The sequence below is a fragment of the Mustela nivalis genome, assembly GCF_964662115.1.
Source record: "Mustela nivalis genome assembly, chromosome: 5".
NCBI classification, from domain to species: domain Eukaryota; kingdom Metazoa; phylum Chordata; class Mammalia; order Carnivora; family Mustelidae; genus Mustela; species Mustela nivalis.
The window spans coordinates 67,650,911-67,670,568 of record NC_139024.1 but is presented as its reverse complement, the minus strand read 5'-3'; the positions used below and the strand labels follow the sequence as shown (position 1 = coordinate 67,670,568).

Here is a 19,658-nt window from a genome sequence, read left to right as displayed (position 1 = left end):
TCTCACTGCCTCTGCCTTTCTGCCTGCTTGTGTGTATTCTCTCGTTCTCTCTCGCAAATAAATAAAATCTTTTAAAAAATGAAAAAAAAAATAAAATAAACAAATGTGAGATGTTCTTCTACCTCTGGATGGTATTGCTAATTTTCAAAAGAGCTCTGTTAGTTGAAGACAAGTGCTAATAAGGATTGACCATTCTAAACCTATCAAAAAGAAACTAACCCAAATGGTTTTTTTAAGTTCATATGATCTGGAAAAAGATTCAATTTTAAAGTTTGTTTAAGATTATTGGTTTAATTAAAATAGACATGTCTTTAGAGTTATCAGCAATAAAACTGAAACTTTTATTCTACCTGCATTTACTTAAAAGTCATAAGTCAATGTTATCTCTTTTACAGACTATTCAAAAGAAAAATAGCTTGGAAGAATGACTGACTAGTTTTTGAGTAATCTAAGCATAATTGTTAATAGCAAGTTAATTTAATAGACATAAGTAAGAAAATTTTAGGTAACCCTTTAAATTGTTTTCTCAAATCCTACTGGTAACCTAAAACCTTAAAATCTTGCAGAGTTAGGTTAAATGATGAGTTAAGTTAAATTCGTTTAATATCTAGATCACTTCCAAGTAAAACTGATGAAGGAGAACAGGCAGGAACAAATGGCCCCCCGCCCTAAGAGGAAACCACCCTTGAAAGGATTTTATACCCTGTCGGGAGACCTCCACCCTTTCCATGTGACAAAAACCTGACTGGATGACAGATACAGGGAGGGTTAATCAGATTAAAACAGTCTGACAACAAGCCCATAAAAACCCCTAGAAGCAGAAACTCCAGTCTGGGTGGCTCAGTTGTTATGCATCTGCTATCAGATCATGGTCCCAGTTCTGGGATCCAGCCCCACAGTGGGGTTCCCTGGCTAGTAGGAAGCCTGTTTCTCCCTCCCACACTCTCTGTGTTTATGTTCCTCTCTCACTGTTTCACTCTCAAATAAATAAAAAAAATTAAAAACAAGCAAAAAAAAAAAAAGAAACTCTGGTGGCAACTCTCTCAGGTCCCTTCTCTCCTCAGGAGCCTTGTGCTACCACTTTGCTACAGCTCAATAAATCTTGCTTTGCTGCCCACCACTCTGTCTAGTCTACCTCTTCATTCGGCGAAGTGGTGTGACCAAGAACCAGGGGCACCAACAGAAAAAAATCCTGTTACAAAATACTAAAACATTGATTACTAAACTTAGTCTTATCTATTTTTGGCTTCTAATTACAGAGAAACTAAAAGATATCTGGAACTGTTTGCGCTATACTGGAAGATTTAAAAAGGCATATGCTTCTAAATATTATGAGATATATTCATAAATTTGCAAATCTAAAGAATTGTGGTTAAAGGGACAGTTCATTTACTACTTAATTTTTACTAGAAATTGAGATTTCTAAGACTTAAAAATTCTAGTAAATGTAATAATTTATTAGACCACTGGAAATAATAAGGGAAAGTAAGTTTATATGCAAAGAAAGTAAGATGCATTTTTTAAGAAAAAAATTATGATGAATAGAGATAGCATTTTTGTTAAGGAAAAACAAAGTAATTTTGTCCTACTAAAGTGAGCCTGGCTATTTAAAGAGGGAAAACTTAGGACAAAATCAGAGTGTAAAAAAAATTGTAGAAATTTTGTGAAAAAGGAATCTTTGGAACTCTGAATATGTGATCAGCTGACTTCCATTGAAATGCAGCAGCAACAGAATCTATAATGATTATAATACACCCAGATGAGGTCCATTCTGCTTCTACAAAAATGGCTCCTCGCTGCCAGGCTTTTGCCAACCTGATCTCCTTATACGTGGCAATAGTCTGCTCCTTAATTGGAGAAAATAAGATGGGTAAACAATGACTGTAAATTAAATGAATAGACGGGGCTATGGGAAACCCAAGGTGGCTGCTTGCTTTTTCCCAGCTCCTTGAAAACCCTCTTTTCTGATTTTTGCATTCCTTTATCCACGGTAAGGCATTTAAGATGATGACTTGAGTTATAGCCATTCGTGGAGAAATGTCTATAAAACTGAAAACAAAACAAAACAACCAGTCTGCCAGTAACATTTGTCAGATCCATAATCCGGAAAAACTGATTTTTGTCTCCAGTGTCCTCAAACCTCCTCGCTGTAGACCCTTTGAACACCTACCTGCAGCTAGACCTCATTCAATTGTCACTAAGTATGGGTTATCAGTATGTCCTTGTTACTGTATGCATGTTTTTCCAGATGGGTTGAAGCCTTTTTCTACCAGAAGACCGATGCTCTCACAATGGGAGGGGACCTACTAAAAAATGTGATTCCCACTTAATGTATCTCCTATAATCTCCAGTGATCAAAGCACCCACTTCACTGGGTCAATCATATAGGCCTTAATGAAAACCTTGCCGACCTGGAATTCTATCAAATATAACCTCCTGCTGATCCCTTGTCTCATGCTAGATGACCACTACTGTAAGTCTCTAATGCCTTATGCTCAAGCTTGTCATCAATGGGTTGGAGAAGCCTTCCCAGGTGCCATTTCAAAGGATCTTGTTTATCACAATTTAGGGCTTGGTGACCAAGTATTCTGAACACATCATAAGAGGAAGACCTCAAGCCCCTCTGGAAAGAACCTTACCAAGTGTTCCTGACCACTAACACTGCTGCAAAACTAGATTGTATTCAGCCTTGGGTACATGTCGCACAGGTAAAAAAAGACTCCACCTGACACCTGGTCCTGTGCAGACACTGGAGACCTCCGAATCAAACTGACAAGGAAGAAAAGTAGCTGACACTGAAGTATACTGCTCTGGCCAAGAAGCCAGATCAAGACTTCCTACTTAAACCGAACACTGAAACCCCTTCTTTTCCCTTCCTTCACTCTGGCATTGGCCTGGAAAGGTTACATCCTCATCTTTATCCCCCAGGCCATTGCTAAGATGAGTAACCGTTATGCCCCAATAATGGGTCCGTGATTAAAGGAGCGAGACTGATACAAAGCGAAGGTCAAGCAAAGCTTTATTTCGCGCCAAGCATCAAGAATCTAACCCAACGTTTGGGGCCGCACCTCTTACAAGAGAAGGTGACCCTTCTCTGTTTCACAGACAGCTTTTAAGGGCAAAGGCCATGCAGTCAGGCCTGGCCACGCACAGGTGGCCAATGAGATTGTAACACACACAGGAAACTCCACACTGTGAGGAAACTCACAGTGAGTGACACAGTGAGTGATGCTAGGTGACCAATTGAGTTACAATTTACCCTAGCAGACATTTGAACCAGCCTGTTACACCTTGATTGGGATTGGTGCCCAAAAGGCTCCCAAAGGGCGGGGCCCATACTCCTTGGTAACCAGGGAGACAGCACGCATCCCCCCCCCACCACTGATCGGATGTCTCCACCTGGCCTGACCCACCTTTGTATCTGGGCTTTGTTACCTGAAGCTGGTTTCGGGGACTTGTCTCCAAGTAAATCCCCTGGGGGGAAGGGGAATAGGGACAGTTTCTAAATAGGTCCTTACAGTAACCTCTTGAATTTAGAGCAAACTATTTATTTCACACTAGGAACCTGAAATCTGAGCCACTCCACCTCCTCGGTTGACTCCCCTGAATTCACATAATCAAGTTAGAAAAGAACTACCAGGAGGCTTTCAGGATTCAGGATTCACTCCTTTGGGCAGGTTCCTACTTCCTGGGCAAGGGTATAAATATAAACAAGGCTGTGATGGGGAACTTCTCCTTAATTCTTGAAACCACTGCAAAGCAACAGCTGCCCAACTAGGATCCTTAGGCACTCTGGCCAAAGTTGTTCTTGATAATAGAATAGCCTTCAGTTATCTGTTGGATACAACTTTAGTCCGGATTAACACTTCTAGGGAAGTTAAAACTCAATCAATCATATACAATTCACAAAGCAAGCTGTTTGGCTTAACAAAGTGACTCCCTCCATGGGGTCTCCCTTTTTAACTTGATTTTTGATTGGATTGGCTCTTAGGGACCAAGGAGGAGAACAAAGGTAGGGGAAATGTAAATAAAATTAAATTTCCCTATCACTTGAGCCCATTGATAAATACCTGGGCATGCAGAGTGTGACATTCCTCAAGGAACTCACAGCTGCCTTAATATTAACGCTTTGCCCGCTTTGCCATTTTGCCCGAGACTAAAAGCATCCTTAGCTTGACAACAACCAGACTTCCAGGATCCTTTAAGTCTTCTTTAACATCAGAAATCCCTTCAGAGACTTGTTACCTCTACTGCCTCCCAACTCCAAAATATGTAATCAAAATCACATGTCACAATCACAAGTGCATCTCCTTCTGCCCATGGGTTCTGTTGCCATGCTTAATAAAAGCACCTTTTGGTAGTAAAAATGTCCCAAGAATTCTTAGAATTCTTGTTTTGCATTAGGGGCCACGGCTTCAAAGCCCACTCCAAACAATGAGAATTATCTCACTTGTAGTAATCAGAATAATCTTCCTGGTACATTATATTCTTTCAAAAGCTTTAAATGCAGCACATCAGAAAAGGAACCAAGGATAACTGATTTAAAAAATATAAACCTGAATTCATAACCTCTAAATATCCCAGAGACAAAGGTCATGATCTGTGAAAGCCACACAAGGGATCAGCAAAAGTTTCAAGAACCTCTCAGAGCAGTAGCTATGAGTGGCATTCATGCCTTAAAATTTTGATCTTGTCTCTCAGTTAAACTGAAAGTCTGATCAAAAGGAGGGGATTGTTGGAAAGAAAACCACCAGCCCAAAATGGCATTACTTAGGTAAAAGCTCCAAGTCAATAAACCAAGACTAAACATTTAACCTAAATGCAATTGTAATACCTCCACGAATGTAACCTTTCACCAGTCAACAAAGAATTTCCTGGTCAATTCTAGAACATTTTCTGATAGGTCCCTCTTATTCCCCCTTAAGGGGGCAACCTTGCCTAAACAATGAATTCCTTGCTAATACATTCTTTATTTTTATACCCCTTCCCTGCCTTTAAAAACCTGTCTCTTGGGACACCTGGGTGGCTCAGTCAGTTAAGCAGCTGACTTTGGCTCAGATCATGATCCCAGCATCCTGGGATCAAGTCCCACATCAGGCTGCTTGCTTGGCAGGGAGCCTGCCTCTCCCCTCTGCCTCTGCTTGTGCTCTCTCTCTCTCTCTCTCTCTGACAAATAAATAAATGAAATCTTAAAAAAAAATCTTTTTAAAAATTATATTAAAATATGGGGCGCCTGGGTGGCTCAGTGGGTTAAGCCGCTGCCTTCAGCTCAGGTCATGAACTCGGAGTCCTGGGATCGAGCCCCACGTCGGGCTCTCTGCTCAGCAGGGAGCCTGCTTCCTCCTCTCTCTCTGCCTGCCTCTCTGTCTGCTTGTGATCTCTCTCAAATAAATAAATAAAATCTTTAAAAAAAAAATAAAAAATAAAATAAAAAAAATTATATTAAAATAATAATAATAATTTTAAAAAACCTGTCTCTTGTTGAGCTCAGGGGAGTTCCCCTCTGCTTGCTAGATGGGATGCTGTCTGCCTGATTCCTGGATCATTTAAAAAGACAAATTAGATCTTCAAAGTTACCAGGTCGATTTTTGTTTTTTAACACTGGTAATCCAGGGGACGCCTGGGTGGCTCAGTTGGTTGGGCAGCTGCCTTCGGCTCAGGTCATGGTCCCAGCGTCCTGGGATCGAGTCCCGCATCCGGCTCCTTGCTCCGCAGGGAGCCTGCTTCTCCCTCTGACTCTGCCTTCCACTGTCTGCCTGTGCTCGCTCTCGCTCTCTCTGACAAATAAATAAATAAAATCTTTAAAAAAAAGAGTAACACTGGTAATCCAGTCAGTAAAATGTGTGAGTTCTGTGAGCCCCTACAGCAAATTAACCAAACTGAAAGAGGGGGGTCCTTGGACCCTCCGTTCCATAGCCAGGCAGTCAGATGCACAGGTGACACAATCTGGGCTCACAACTGTGATCTAAAGTAGGGAGAGGGCAGTTTTGTGGGACTGAGGGACTGACCCTTCACCTGTTTGACCTGACATGCTCTCCAGGTACACATTGTCAGAACAGAGCTGAATTATAGGACCCCCCCCCCCCAACAGCCAGTGTCGGACAATTAATGGTGTGGGAAACACATAGGGATTGTGTTGTCAGAACTGAGTGAGAGTCACTGTGTGTTCTGTATGGTAAAAGATGAGAAATGTGCCTCTGGGTTGCTATAAATATATATGCCTAGATATTAAATTGTTAAAAACACAACAGGCCCAAAATGGAGTCGTTTATTCTAAATCAACTAAGACTTAATGTCTAACCTCACTGCAGCTTCAGCTTCTCCCAGAAAAATGTGGACTTTTTAACCAGCCAACCTAGAATTTCCCCGGGTGCCCACTCCAGGAATTAATCTTTAAGTTCTCCTTAGGAGAGCCACCTTGCCTAAAATAATGCATTGTTTTGATAATAATTTCTTTTTTCACTCCCTCTCTGCCTTCAAAAACCTTCCCTTTTTGAAAACTCAACGGAACTTTTTAAGAGACGAAATGCTGTCAGATTCAAGAATCATCAAACGAAGCCAACATGTTTAAATTGACTCAGCTGACTTCTTGGTACTTAGTAATATTTAATGACTAGCACACTTGCGGCTTCCTTATGGACATTAATCCAACTGATACAGTCAGGTACAGTGTAAGAAAAATACCTATGTGTGTATCTATAGATTTGCCATAGGACCTAATAAAACTTTCTAATTTTTTTTTAACATTATCCCTAACCATTATTCTCTGGCTTGAACTGGCTCCCATAAAGAGAAAAGAAATTTAAAAATTATTTTTGCTCACCTGTGAATTATACTCTGCTGCCTCAGAAATACTAGTTGAAGCCAGAATGACTTGTCTCTCCAAAGAAAGAATGTAGGAAGACACTGCTCTGGGGATTGTGGTGTGTCAGAGGTCTTCATATATAAGTCCCAGTAAATAAAATGAGAGGGGTAGGCGAGAGGGGCGGAGATAAGATAGCTAGAAGTAATAAAAAAGCTTGCGGTGTGAAAAGATAAGGATCCAAATAAGTTGCAGAGAGGCAGCTTGGTTGTTTAGTCATGGTGATTAAGCTGGGAAACCATCCGGATCAGGTGATTCTGCAGTTTCCGGGGCTAGAGAGAGGAAGTAGCTGTGCCTGGGGGTGCCGACGGGTGATGAGGAGGCTGGGACCGTCATGTACCAATGTAGCCACCAGACAACAGTCTAGAAGACAGAGGAAAGAAGCCTAGAACCAGCACGAGGCTTCTAGGATCTGAGTATCATAGCCCCTGGATAGAGAATCCTGACTTGATGGGAGCAGAGATAAGGGCTATATCTGCTGACCAGAATATCTCTAGCCTACCAGAACTGTGAAGAATTAAATGGAATGGAAATAAACATCTGGAAAAAGTCTAGGAGAGCAATCGTCCTATCCTTTGTGAGAAAAAGGTGTGTCCACCTCCAAGGGAACCTCAACCACTCCCACATGAACCCCAGAGCTCCCCAGCCGTCCCGTTTATCTCTTCCCAGAGTTAATCAGTGACCAATGGAGAGAAAAAGAGCTGAGGACCCTGGGACTGAGGCACCAACAGTGACTAGGGGAAAGGTGAGAGGGTGGCCCTTGATATGGAGGCTCCCTGGCTAGCTCAGACTGCCACAAATCTGAGTATCCAGGGTGAGACTTTCTTTTACAATAGAACAATGTCAGAAGGGAACAGGGTGTGGTCTGAAGGAGGTAATTTATTTTTTTTATTTCCATTCTAAGTAACTAATTTCCATACAAGTACAACTTAAGAGTGGAATAAAGAGATAATGCCACACTTTTAACCAGTTTAAAAAGTTATTCATAATTACAAGAGGACCTTGTTTTTCAACTTTCTGTGTCTTAGTCAGCTAGGATCAATTACCCTCTGCATATTTGGTGTTCACCCTGGTGTGCTGACAAATGATAGAAAGACATCTGCATTCATTAGAATAGTTAATACATAAGTTTTCTAAGGCGCCCCTCTATTTAAATACATATTCCATTTAAATACATATACACACCCACGCTTACGCAGACTTATGTCGCCTCTCCATGGAGGATAAAGGCACCTCCCACAAATGAGTCTGTGCTAAATCAAATATGTAAAATGTCAAACACGTGAGACAGATCCACTGCTTTTTAAATTTTAAGTTTGTTGTTTTGGCCAATTTGTGACAGCTCTTCTAAACAGACATGAAGCGGGTTTTTTGTTTTGTTTTGTTTTGTTTTTTCTCCTTTTCTTTGCCAGTGCAATCCTGAAAGTGAGCCGGGGGGAGGGGCTCATAATCATCTCCCAGGTCCTTGCCCTAAGTGCGGAGGCTCCTTCTCAAACACTCTCCCATACAGGACCCGAACTCAGACGGGCACAGAAGCTCCGCTCTGGCTCCTGGGACATCCATCTCCTGAAACCTGATCAAAGAAATCAAAGGATTAACTCCAATGCAGAGCTTTGGTTTCCAGCCCAGAGGCTCTTCTCCAACAACCTCACTAAAATAGTAACACACACACAGGATTCAGTGTCAGAAGACCCACGTGCCAGATTTAAAGGTCGAATAAGAGAGCGAGCTGGGTGAAAGTGCATCAAGTAAACTATGGCAGAGGTGGTTTAAAAAAATGTATTAAAAAATTCTTTTAACTCATGAAATAGTATCATTATTGCTCCTATTATAACAACTTCATAAAATAACATATCCATGAAGCAAGCTATAGGTGCATTTAACTTGGGCCTTCTACACCACACAAATAAAGAGAACATTAGTTGCCATTATCCACAAGTAATTTCTTTTTATAATTCTCCATATCCCTACTATTGCCTTGGATCTCAACCCCACATTTATTTAGAAAAATGAACCCCAAATTTTCCATCACAGCCTAAAGACATCTAGAACTGGGATGCCTGGGTGGCTCAGTCTGTTAAACAGCTGCTTCAGCTCGGGTCATGATCCCAGCATCCTGAGATCAAGTCCCACATCTGCCTCCTTGTCCAGCATGGAGCCTGCTTCTCCCTCTGCCTCTGCCTGCCTGTGCCCTCTCTCTCTGACAAATAAATAAAATCTTTAAAAAAAAAAAAAAAGACATCTAGAACCACAACTTTGCTTCCATATTATTGGTCCCCCTTGCCTTTAAAGTTTTGCCATATAATGTGAGTCACGGCACTACAAAACTGCTTCATAATTTCAAAGATTTTCATGATGCCAAGTCTACCCGATCTGCTCAAAGAAATTTATCATCCTGAATTCCTCCTACTTCATCATGTCTCTCAGGAACAAGTTGACTTCCACTGAGAATGATCTGTGGAAAACATAACATGTGGCAAATGTGCCACTAAGGGAGAATTCTTCAAACATGGTGAAAGCTGACCCCACAGACTCCCCACAAGTTCTCAGGTCGGCGGTTTGACACTTCATTAATGTGCATATCTATGTTAGCAAAGGAGAGATAGAAGTGGTCAGAAATCTTGGAAATATTTTCTCCAGAAGAGACACAATCTCAAGGAATAGAGGAAAATTTGTTAAGTTGCATCTGTCAGGGAGGAAGACTTTCATGTCCCCTTCATGGTCCTTCTAGTCAGAGTAAGAACTGAGTTGACATGAGACAGATTAACAGGAGAAAGTCTAATTGAATTTTGTACTTATGGGGAATCCACACAGACGTGGAAATTCCAAAGGCAGTCAGGTGAAATGAGGTACACATGTCATTCTGAAGTAAGGAGAAGGGCATAGGGGTCTAGGACTTCAAAGAGATGGAATGCAATTCAGAGGAAGAAAAAAAGAAAGAATAACCATTTGGTAAACAAATGTTTGCAGGACCACTCAGAAACAAGGGACAGAGATAATTTGTTCAAATAGGCCTTGTGAGGGGTTTGGTTCCTCCCTATCTGTCACTCTTCATTCACGTTACAACACAGTCAGAGTTATCTACAGTGATAGATCTTCTCCCAGAGGAGATCTTCTATCTGAATTCTTCTTAGGCAGTTGTGGGGGAGATAAAGAGCTTTTTCTGAGTCTGCGGACTTTTGATTGCTTTTTATCTCACAATAATCTTCATGCTAAAATGGCTCATCTTGGTGTGGTCAGCCTTTGTTTCCTACACCTCTGAAGCAGTCTTTTCAGACTGCAGGTCATAGCCATTAGTGAATCCTAAAATCAATTCAGTGGGTCAAGACTAACTCTTTTTTAATAAAGTGAAAAACAATAAACTAGATTTTAAAAATTCAGAGCACCATTGCTCATAATTAGAGATACTGAGCGGAACTTATAGCTTAACCAACTGAGCCACCCATGCCTCCCACCCACGCCTCCTGAGAGAGAGTTCTGATGAAGGATAGTTGGAAGGCAAGCTGGGAGAAGGGACCCACCCTAAAAGGAAACCACCCTTGAAAGGATTTTACACCACCCTGGAAAGAGCCCTCCACCCTTTCCCCTGTGACAAAAAATCTGATTGGATGACAGGTGCAGGAAGGGTTAATAAGATGAAAACAGCCTGCCAACAAGTTCATAAAAACCCCTACACTTAGAAACACCAGTGGCAACCCACCCTCTCAGGTCCCTTGATTCTTTGGGAGCTTTGTACTATCACTTTGCTCTCATTCAGTAAACCTTGCTTTGCTGCTCATCACTCCATCTGGTCTACCTCCTCCTTGTTCAAAGCAGCATGACCGAGATCCCAGGGCACCGATGGGGAAAAAATCCTGTAAGATTTCTAATTCTAATTTGAAATTATTAATAAGATATTTGTTTAAAACCAATCTATTATAAATCATTCACACATCTTGACTGCACTGCCTTGTGATGGGAAATGAAGTTCCTATTCTGGACTCCAGTTGAAGACCATTTGGAACACAACTGCTCTAAAGCCACCTGACACAAAACAAGAAAGCAGAGAAGTTGCAGCCTTTTAAACTTCCTGAGTCTGGATGGCCGAGAATGGATCAATCTGCTTTGTGTTTTCTTTTGCAGCCAAGAAAACTAATTCTGTTTTTGCTAAAGCTAAACAAATAAGGCATTCTGGGGGAAAAACTTCAGTAATCAATGTTAGCATTATACCAACTAATTGAATCCAGCACAATTTTTAAAGAAATGCAGTGATGGTCTAGTTAAAAAAAAAAAAAGAAAAAGAAAAAACTAATAAATAAAAATATCTATTCTAATACACTGAAGCATTTTTTCCCTCAAGTAATATTGATCTTCATGTGCAGTCCATCAACAGCCCCTAATACATACATCTCATGTGTTCACTTCTCAGACATCTTGTAAGTTAAGTGACAACACAGGACTTTCTGACAAACTGTGTAATGTCCCTTGTTTCTCTTAAGCTCAGTGAAGGTGAGCTCACCAAAATAAGTCATTCCCGGAAAATCTGACTGCTGGGACAAGAAAGGCTTGAAGCTTCTGGCATAAGCACTCCAGTCCACAGCCTCTGGGTAGGTGGGTTCATTTGGAAGCTGGACTTCAATACTGAAGTCAGCAGGCCAACTCTCTGTTCCCTTGGACCACTTCCCATGAGCAGATTCCACTCCCTACAGAAGTGAACGTAAAGTCACACAAATACTGGTTCCAAATTTTGCATGGTCTCAAACAAATGGAATCATTTTCATTAGAAAATAGGTACAACTATATCAAGCCGTAAGCACTTTCAGGATAATCAAGGAGATAGCTTGTTACACTGGCATAGTTCCAATTTGACTCTGCACCCCCCATAATGATCTGAAATTATCAATTGACTTGGGTGGCTTGTCTTTTTTATGTAAACTACTTCCTTTTCAGCCAACTTAACAATTAGAAAACTCCCCAAATACAAAGAATAATTTTAGCTCCCCACCGACCTGTCTTAATTTATTTGTGGTTAAGTTTCTTCCACTGAATCAACAAGTAACCAAGCAGTCAAGAGAGGAGCCTGCCTTACCTCGAACGCAGATGCTATGAAGGATAAATTCTAAAGATCTGCTTAAGTTTAAATAAATTTTATCACCTCAACAAGATATATTTCAATATGACTAATGGATGCTTGTTGCAAAGTTCTTTAAATCTGGCCTTGGTTTTTTGTGTTGTTTTGTTTCCTTTTGTTTATGTCACTTGACTTTTCTTTTTTTTAAATATTTTATTTATTTATTTATGACAGACAGAGAGAGAGAGAGAGAGAGAGAGAGGCTGAGGCACCGGGAGAAGCAGGCTCCCAGGGAGCCCGATACGGGGCTCCATCCAGGGACCCTGGGATCATGACCTGAGCCAAAACACAGATGCCTTATCATCTGAGCCACCCAGGCACCCCTTGACTTCTCTTTAATTCCAATTTTCCCTCATATGAAATTGAGATAATAACATCCACCCCCTTCTGTACTCAGGGATAATGTTCTTTAAATAATGTCAGTACAGAAATCCACGCTATTATTAATTTTGTGACATTAAAGCTCATAAAAGCATTATTAAAGAAAAATGTGGATTGAAAATCAGTGAAGATTTCCTGAGACTGTAATGGCCAGCGGGTTCGGGATGGGTGTGAACTACCTGTCACGTGCACAATGGTGTTATGGGTATTCGCAGCAAGGAGGTTGAATCTCATGGCTCTGGCCCATGCAGAGTGGAAGGGAACAGCTAAGAGAAGGCGCAGCATGTTGTACCATGCCACAGGGTAGAGAACGCTGTCAACGTGAAGATCAACCACCACTACACCAGGTCATGGGGAAAAGGTCAAAGCTGATGAAAATGCCAGACTTCCCAAAGGGAGGGTCAAAAGTCACAAATTCTGGATCCTTGGAGAAATCAAATTGAATTTCAGGTGCAAAAAGATTGTACTGTTAACAAAAAGCAAAGAAGGGGAAAATTAGTAAGAAAACTGCCAAATAGAGGTGCTCTGTATCCATAAAGTTTTTCCCCTTCATGCTGATGTACATATTTAAAACAATTACACAAAAGATTTGTAGGCATCACACCCAGCCACCACTGTGAGTTTTATTACCATGATATTGATCAAAAACCAGTTTCCCTCAACTAACGAATGAAATCATATCTACAAATGATATTCAAAAAGTGAGTATTTCTGTCTTAACATCACAGGTTGAAATTTTGAACCTTACAAATTTCAGATTTTTTATTGGTATATTCTTTAAATACCAACAGCACTGGCAGTGTGAAGTCTAATTCTTGTTAGTAAGATTAACTTTGCCATATCCCCCTATGATACTGCTAAGTTTATATAAATGAAGTACATTTAAATTTAAACTGAATTTAGACAATGTCATAGTGAAACCTTGCTAAGCAGTAAGCCATTTGTGATTTTCCCAGCTTGATTATGGTTCCCAAATTCCACTTTGCCTGGGCTCAGGAGTATTTGCTCAGGTCTTGATTAGGCTCAATGTGTACTTACACATATTCTGGCAACATGTCCTCCCCTTCAGAGAGGATAGCCGACTCCTCCCTGCTCCGTCTGGGTGGTAGATGATCCTCCCTCCTGCAGTGATCAGCTCAAGGACGGCAGAAAGCCTAACTGGACTCATGGTGTGATGAGCCTTTCGCCAGTGTTCTAAGAGTAAGAAATGCGCTCTTCCTCTCAATTTTGCTGCTACAGAATGTAAGCTCTGTGTTGGGCACTATGTGGCCTCTAAAAGACAGCCTGAGTAAGAGCTGGAGGACAGGCTGAGAGAGCTAGAGGAACGGCTGACATCTTTAAAGCCTCTGAGGGATAGACTACATCTGAAACTAGAGCCACCCTTCGTATGTTTTACAGTTATTCAGATAACATTAGGAAATTACATGGAGTGTTTTTAAGTAAATTTTGTTTAGAGTTTTCTATTGTTGCAATAAAAACTGTCCTAATGGGGGTACCTGGCTGGCTCAGTTGGTAGAGCATATGGCTCTTGATCTCTAGGTCATGAGTTCAAGCCCCACTCTGGGCATAGAACTTACTTGAATTTTAAAAAGAGAGAGAAGAAAAGACAAGCCCTAATGGAATGAATGACTGACTACAGCTTAGTAAAATATTAACAAACTGAGCCAGAAAACTAATCTTGGTATTAAATCATGGATGAATCTACATTTCGCCTTCTTTCTCAGAGACTATTAAAATTCCTGTGAGAATATTATCCCATTGTTTCAATATTCTGCCATATTCTGTTTAATAATTAATTCAAACTCAGAACCCTTATATGAGACCAAGGCAAATAAAAACCCCTGTTCAACTAAAACATAATAGTTAAGAAATTCATTCATTATAGTTGTTTCACCCACATTCAACAGAAGAGTATATATACATACCATATACCACAGATAAGCAAATGAAGAAATTCTCACCTTACGATAGCGTGCCACCAGCCCACCCTCAGAATCAAACACCACATCAGTGTTGTATTGGTAACAACCACCATGAGGACACTGAGGGTCACTGGCACTGTATGACTTCTTGCCCCAGTATTTGCTACAATGTAGATAGAGTTGTCCTTGGCCAGACAGTTGAGACTTTGTTGCACCGGGGTGTAGCCAAACCTAACTTATACATATTGCCTCAAGCTTACTATATTTTAGTGATTTCTAATCTTCCAAAATGGCACTTTATTTGCCTGTTAGTTAGAACACAAGCTCTAGGTTAAGAATCTAATCAGAAAAGATCTAACATTTCACAAGCAACATAATCTTCATCTTTATGAAAACTGATCTCTTTTATTTTGTTTATTTTTTGAAGTATAATTGACACACAATATTACATTGGTTTTACGTGTAGAAAATAATGATGGGACAACTCTATACACTATGCTGTGTTCACCACCAGTGCAGCTGCATTGAGCACCATACACCACTATCACCATACCACTGACTACATCCCCTATGCTGTGCCTTTATTCCATGACTTATTCACTCCATAGCTGGAAGCCTGTACCTCTCACTCCTTCACCTGATTTGCCCAGGCCCCCTAAAAGCTAATCTATTTTAGTGTACCAGACTCTCAACTGCCATGTGAGACTGAAGCACAGGAAAGAAGGTGGATGAAGAGGAAAAAGAAGAGAAGCAATGCTTTTTCTCATAAAGTTCTTCCAGACGGTTAAATGAAGGAGTTGAAATAGAACACACTCTCCTCCTCCTCCTCCTCCTTCAAGATTTTACTTATTTATTTGAGAGAGAGAGAAAGGGGAGGGGCAGAGGGAGATGAGAGAGAAAATCTTAAGCAGACTCCCTGCTGAGCACAGAACCCAACTCAGGGCTTGATCCCATGACCACAAGATGATGACCTGAGCGGAAACCAAGAATCAGATGCTCAATGGACTGAGCCACCCAGGCACCCAACATACTCTTCTAATGAGGAGGATCTTTTTTATAATTCAAGTCATAGTTTTACTAGGACTCAATAAATATTATGTCAATTATATTCCATAGAGAGCAAACGCAGCATGATGTACTCAAAATATTTCAGGAAGGAAGGGAGGTAGAAAGGAAGGAAGGGAGGGAGGAAAAGAGAAAGAAAAGGGCTTCATTATGCTGGCTCAGTTTCCTCTTCTGTCAGTACAACATAAAAGCTTCCTTCCTGCCCTAGAGGGTGCTCATGAGAAGCCCCAAAATAAATACATACTATGAAATTGCTTCTCAAAGAAGTGTCAAATCCATCCACACTGGGGGCATTATCTGAGAAATAAGGGAGTGAGGTGATGAAATGGGTGGAATGATAGGTGGTTTCCAATATCTGAAAGGCTCTAATCTGAAGGACTGAATCATATGTATGAACATAAAATAAAGGCAGAAGAAAGATTAAAGTTATAGAGACAGATATGCAGAAAAAAATAAAAAATTTAGCATCCAGAGCATTCTGTCAAAGGAGTGGATTCACTGGTCACTGGTAATTTCAAATATAATATGGCACATCCAGGCACTCAGAGTCTATTAAGTTACAGGACTCAAATGGAAATTACCTGTGCTTGAATTTCTGCCATGCTAATTATAAATATGAGACCTTAAGCCTCCTTTCTTCCCCTGATATTTAAAAGGGAAATAGTGGGTGCCTGGGTGGCTCAGTGGGTTAAGCCGCTGCCTTCGCCTCGGGTCATGATCTCAGGGTGCTGGGATCGAGTCCCACATCCGGCTCTCTGCTCAGCAGGGAGCCTGCTTCCTCCTCTCTCTCTCTGCCTGCCTCTCTGCCTACTTGTGATCTCTCTCTGTCAAATAAGTAAATAAAATCTTAAAAAAAATAATAAAAGGGAAATAGTTACACCTGCCACATATATTGAATGGGATAATATGTATAGTGTACCAGGTACAGTTCCTGGAACCAAGTAGGTACTCAATAAAAAAATAATGGCCAATATGGATTCTGTAACTACAAGAAGACAACCCAGGAAACTGATGGGTTCACTGCCTTTAGAAGCCATTGGGTTCTCTCCATCATCTCTCAGCTCCTCTACAGTTCATGTTGAGCTAATCTTTAAATACAAAGGACAGATTTATGACTAATGCTTCAGACCATTTCTTTTCTTTCCCGCCCTTAGGAAAAACAGGGCAATACTGTTAATGCTGACATTCACTAAGACCTTCAATAAAACTACCACATGTCTTTCTTTCTTTCTTTTTTTCTGATAAATAATTAAGGTATTTCTCCTGTTAGTTTCTCAAGGGTAAAGCTCAAGGATGTATAGGACATGTCAATATTCTAAATGATAGTATTTAAATACACAGGGATGGGCATGTGGCCCTCTAATATCTCCCTTAGAGATAAATATTAGTAGGGAAGAAATGGTGGCTTTTTTTAACCAATATTACAATTATATTAAATATTGGATTTCTTCTTTTATAACTCAGAGTTGAAAGCTTACCATTTGAATAAATGTCTGCAAGACGCTAATAAGTTAAAATTTCATTGGTCACCTACCTTCCCAACTTAAAATAATTCATCTGAGATTAATTACTAGGCTTCGGGACATCTTTGCCCTAGGAAAGTCAGTTTTATTAGCCCAGGAAAATAGAGTGAATTTTAGTATCAGCTTCTTGAATTATTGCAAATAATGAGTCCTTCCTGCTCTGGAAAAAAAAAACTTATAACCAAATAAACATTGGATTATAGTTACCTGGTTCCTGTAAACACAGACCTTGCAACACTCAGAGAATATTTTTCCAAAGATGAAAATCCTGGGGCGAGACTGACTCACACAGTAGAGCTCCCATGTTGCAGCATTGGACTTGACTGCCCAGTCAATTTCAAATGTCAAAATTATTAAAGACGTTCCTTTTGTGTGTGTGTGCTCAACAGATATAGTTCTGAGCAGATGTGTATAGGTTTGCTAATTTAATCTGCAAATTAAATTACTTTATAATGCATAGATTTTGCCTGTTGAAGGAATTACATATGAACTATTTAACAAAGTAAATACACCTACAGTAACTTCTTCGATCCTTTTTAAGTTTTATACAGATTTTTCCTAAGAAAGTCATGCTGAAACTACAGCTATTAATAATTACTTACATCTCTCAGACAAGAAAACAAAGATGTGCAGATCCAGTTCTTTTTGTTAAAAAGAGGTAACAGTGACAGCTGATATTGGTGACAGCACAACAGTGTTTAGATTCTATGTGTATTACTTCACTTGACAGTCTTGTCTACTATCTCCATTTTATGGATAAAGAAACCGAGAGGTCAAGTGCATAGGTATCTGCCAAACATCACTCAACTAGGAGGTGGTGGGCTGTGGTCTCACAATTCCCACTCACTCTACTGATCACATTGCACATGATAGTGACAGAGCTTTGAAGCTCTTTGGAAACATAAGCTCATTTATCTTTTTTACCATTCCTGCAAAGGAGGCAAGTGTTTATGGGTGAACTTCCTTTATCTGGGATCAGAGGTCCCAGATATTACAACTTTTTCATTTTATTGAAACCCAATTAAGCACATTATAAAAACTCTATATGCACCTACTGTTCATTAAGAAGACGATAATAAATAACCAACCAAGCATCATCGTCTCACGTCATGCCAGATGGTACATATTATGAGGCATTAGAGGCTTGTAAGTCCAGAGCCGTAGATTGATTACCAGCAAGAAAACTAGTCAAGCTTAATGGATTTGTTATATGTATTTTACAGTATCACAAGTTTGGGTTCAAAAATCAAAGGGTAATGACATTACCTCTGGGGAATTGCTACATGGAATCCAGTTCACGTCAGGGTCTGGGATATCTTCCAGATAGGGGTAAATGGTCTCTCTTGTGAAGACCCAGGCATAAATTCCATCTTCTGGAGTAACAGTGATCTATGCACCCTGTTCAAAACAAGTGACAGCAAAAAAGTTTCTTCATAAATCCGAAATACCCACACTTTTTCCAAGTTTCAAGTTTCCTTTACAGTACCCCAACGACCATAAGCAAGGGCATAATATCTGTCTGGTGGCCAGTTTATTATTTTTTTTTTGAGATTTTATTTATTTGAGAAAATGAGAGACAGAAAGCATGAAAGGGGGAGGGTCAGAGAGAGAAGCAAAATTCCTGCTGAGCCCAATGTGGGACTTGATCTTGGCACTCCAGGATCATGACCTGAGCTGAAGGCAGTCGCTTAACCAACTGAGCCACACAGACACCCTAACTACTTTCTCCAAAACATCTATGTTCTTGTTCATCAGGAGCGAAGCTTCTTCTTTTGGAGCTGGTGTTGCTGTTCTGTTTGGTAATATAACAGCACATTCATAGACTGCAGCTGTAAAAGTGTCCAGCGCACCCACACTCAGGATAGAGGGCAAATATTGCCACATATTTTGGAAAATATGACATAATCATAGTTAAAATTTAGAGACCTTCCATAAGCTCAGATCCTCATATGTGGTATCACCGAAGAAACTTTCAGGGTAAAGCCCTCTTGCTACCAGCTATTCGTATTTTCTCACAAATACATTACACAACACATTAAGAAAGAACGTTGCACAAGAAAACGGACAGCTGAAAGTACATATTTGGATTGACCCAGGTATGCAGTGCTATTGCTGACACTGATTCAGAGGTTCATTCTGCTCTCAAAGTACAACTCATAATGAGCTGATCAGATGAGTCCACCCCAATCCAAAAAACTCTTAAACTCTTTTTTTTTTTTTAATAAAACATTTTCCTGGCAATTCGACATTTCCATTAGTAGAGCCAATACTCAACTCTTCTAGAAGGTAGCCATCACAACAACTATTTGTTGAGAACTTATGTATGTGGCTGGAACAGACAGAGACAGACTCTAGGCAAGCTCCAGTTTTAACAGAGCTCACAAGACACCAAGGGAAAATAGAAATACGTGCTTCTGATTCTGTCCATTTGTTCATGATCAGTGACTCTCAACTTTTGCATTATAAAAGTATTTCAGCAGGAGCCACAGTTGCTAGTTTCCCTTAGAAAGACCATCAAATAGTCTGAAATGTAGATTGCATTTGTCCGTTTTGTAAAACACAGATTATAAAATGTTTAATAACGATGAGCATCCACTGAGTTGAGTGTCTGGGTCTCTCCAGAACCTGGCTAACGTTGTAGTGTTCGTGTGCTGAAAATCAAGAAGCTAGGCTTTGGGTCATACAATTTCTTCATCTTTATAGAACGTGCCCATTTTTAAGTGAAGTCCACATCCCTAAACACTTGTACTAACATCACCCAAAATCTCATTTTCAGGAGATGGTTTCCTTGTGCC

General features: G+C 40.3%; 1 protein-coding gene and 1 pseudogene across 4 annotated transcripts in view; both read right to left on the bottom strand.

The window, feature by feature from the left end:
• LOC309865213 (pantetheinase) overlaps positions 1-7,350 on the bottom strand; it is a 47,228-nt gene extending 39,878 nt beyond the window's left edge. For all 3 annotated transcript variants that reach the window (XM_082731434.1, XM_082731433.1, XM_082731437.1), the window contains exon 1: positions 6,824-7,350. Coding sequence is in view for 2 of the 3 variants with exons in the window: in XM_082731433.1 (XP_082587559.1) it covers positions 6,824-6,942 (119 nt within the window). In the remaining variant the exon portion in view is untranslated. The remainder of the gene's footprint in view (positions 1-6,823) is intronic.
• A 1,889-nt stretch (positions 7,351-9,239) lies between these two features.
• LOC309864121 (vascular non-inflammatory molecule 3-like) lies at positions 9,240-18,772 on the bottom strand (annotated as a pseudogene). Its single transcript has 8 exons — positions 18,571-18,772; positions 18,130-18,252; positions 14,315-14,506; positions 12,533-12,819; positions 11,931-11,944; positions 11,222-11,544; positions 9,716-9,725; positions 9,240-9,445 (listed from the first exon to the last, which is right to left on the bottom strand). The product of its transcript is annotated as a vascular non-inflammatory molecule 3-like (transcript).
• Positions 18,773-19,658: the final 886 nt, after the last annotated feature.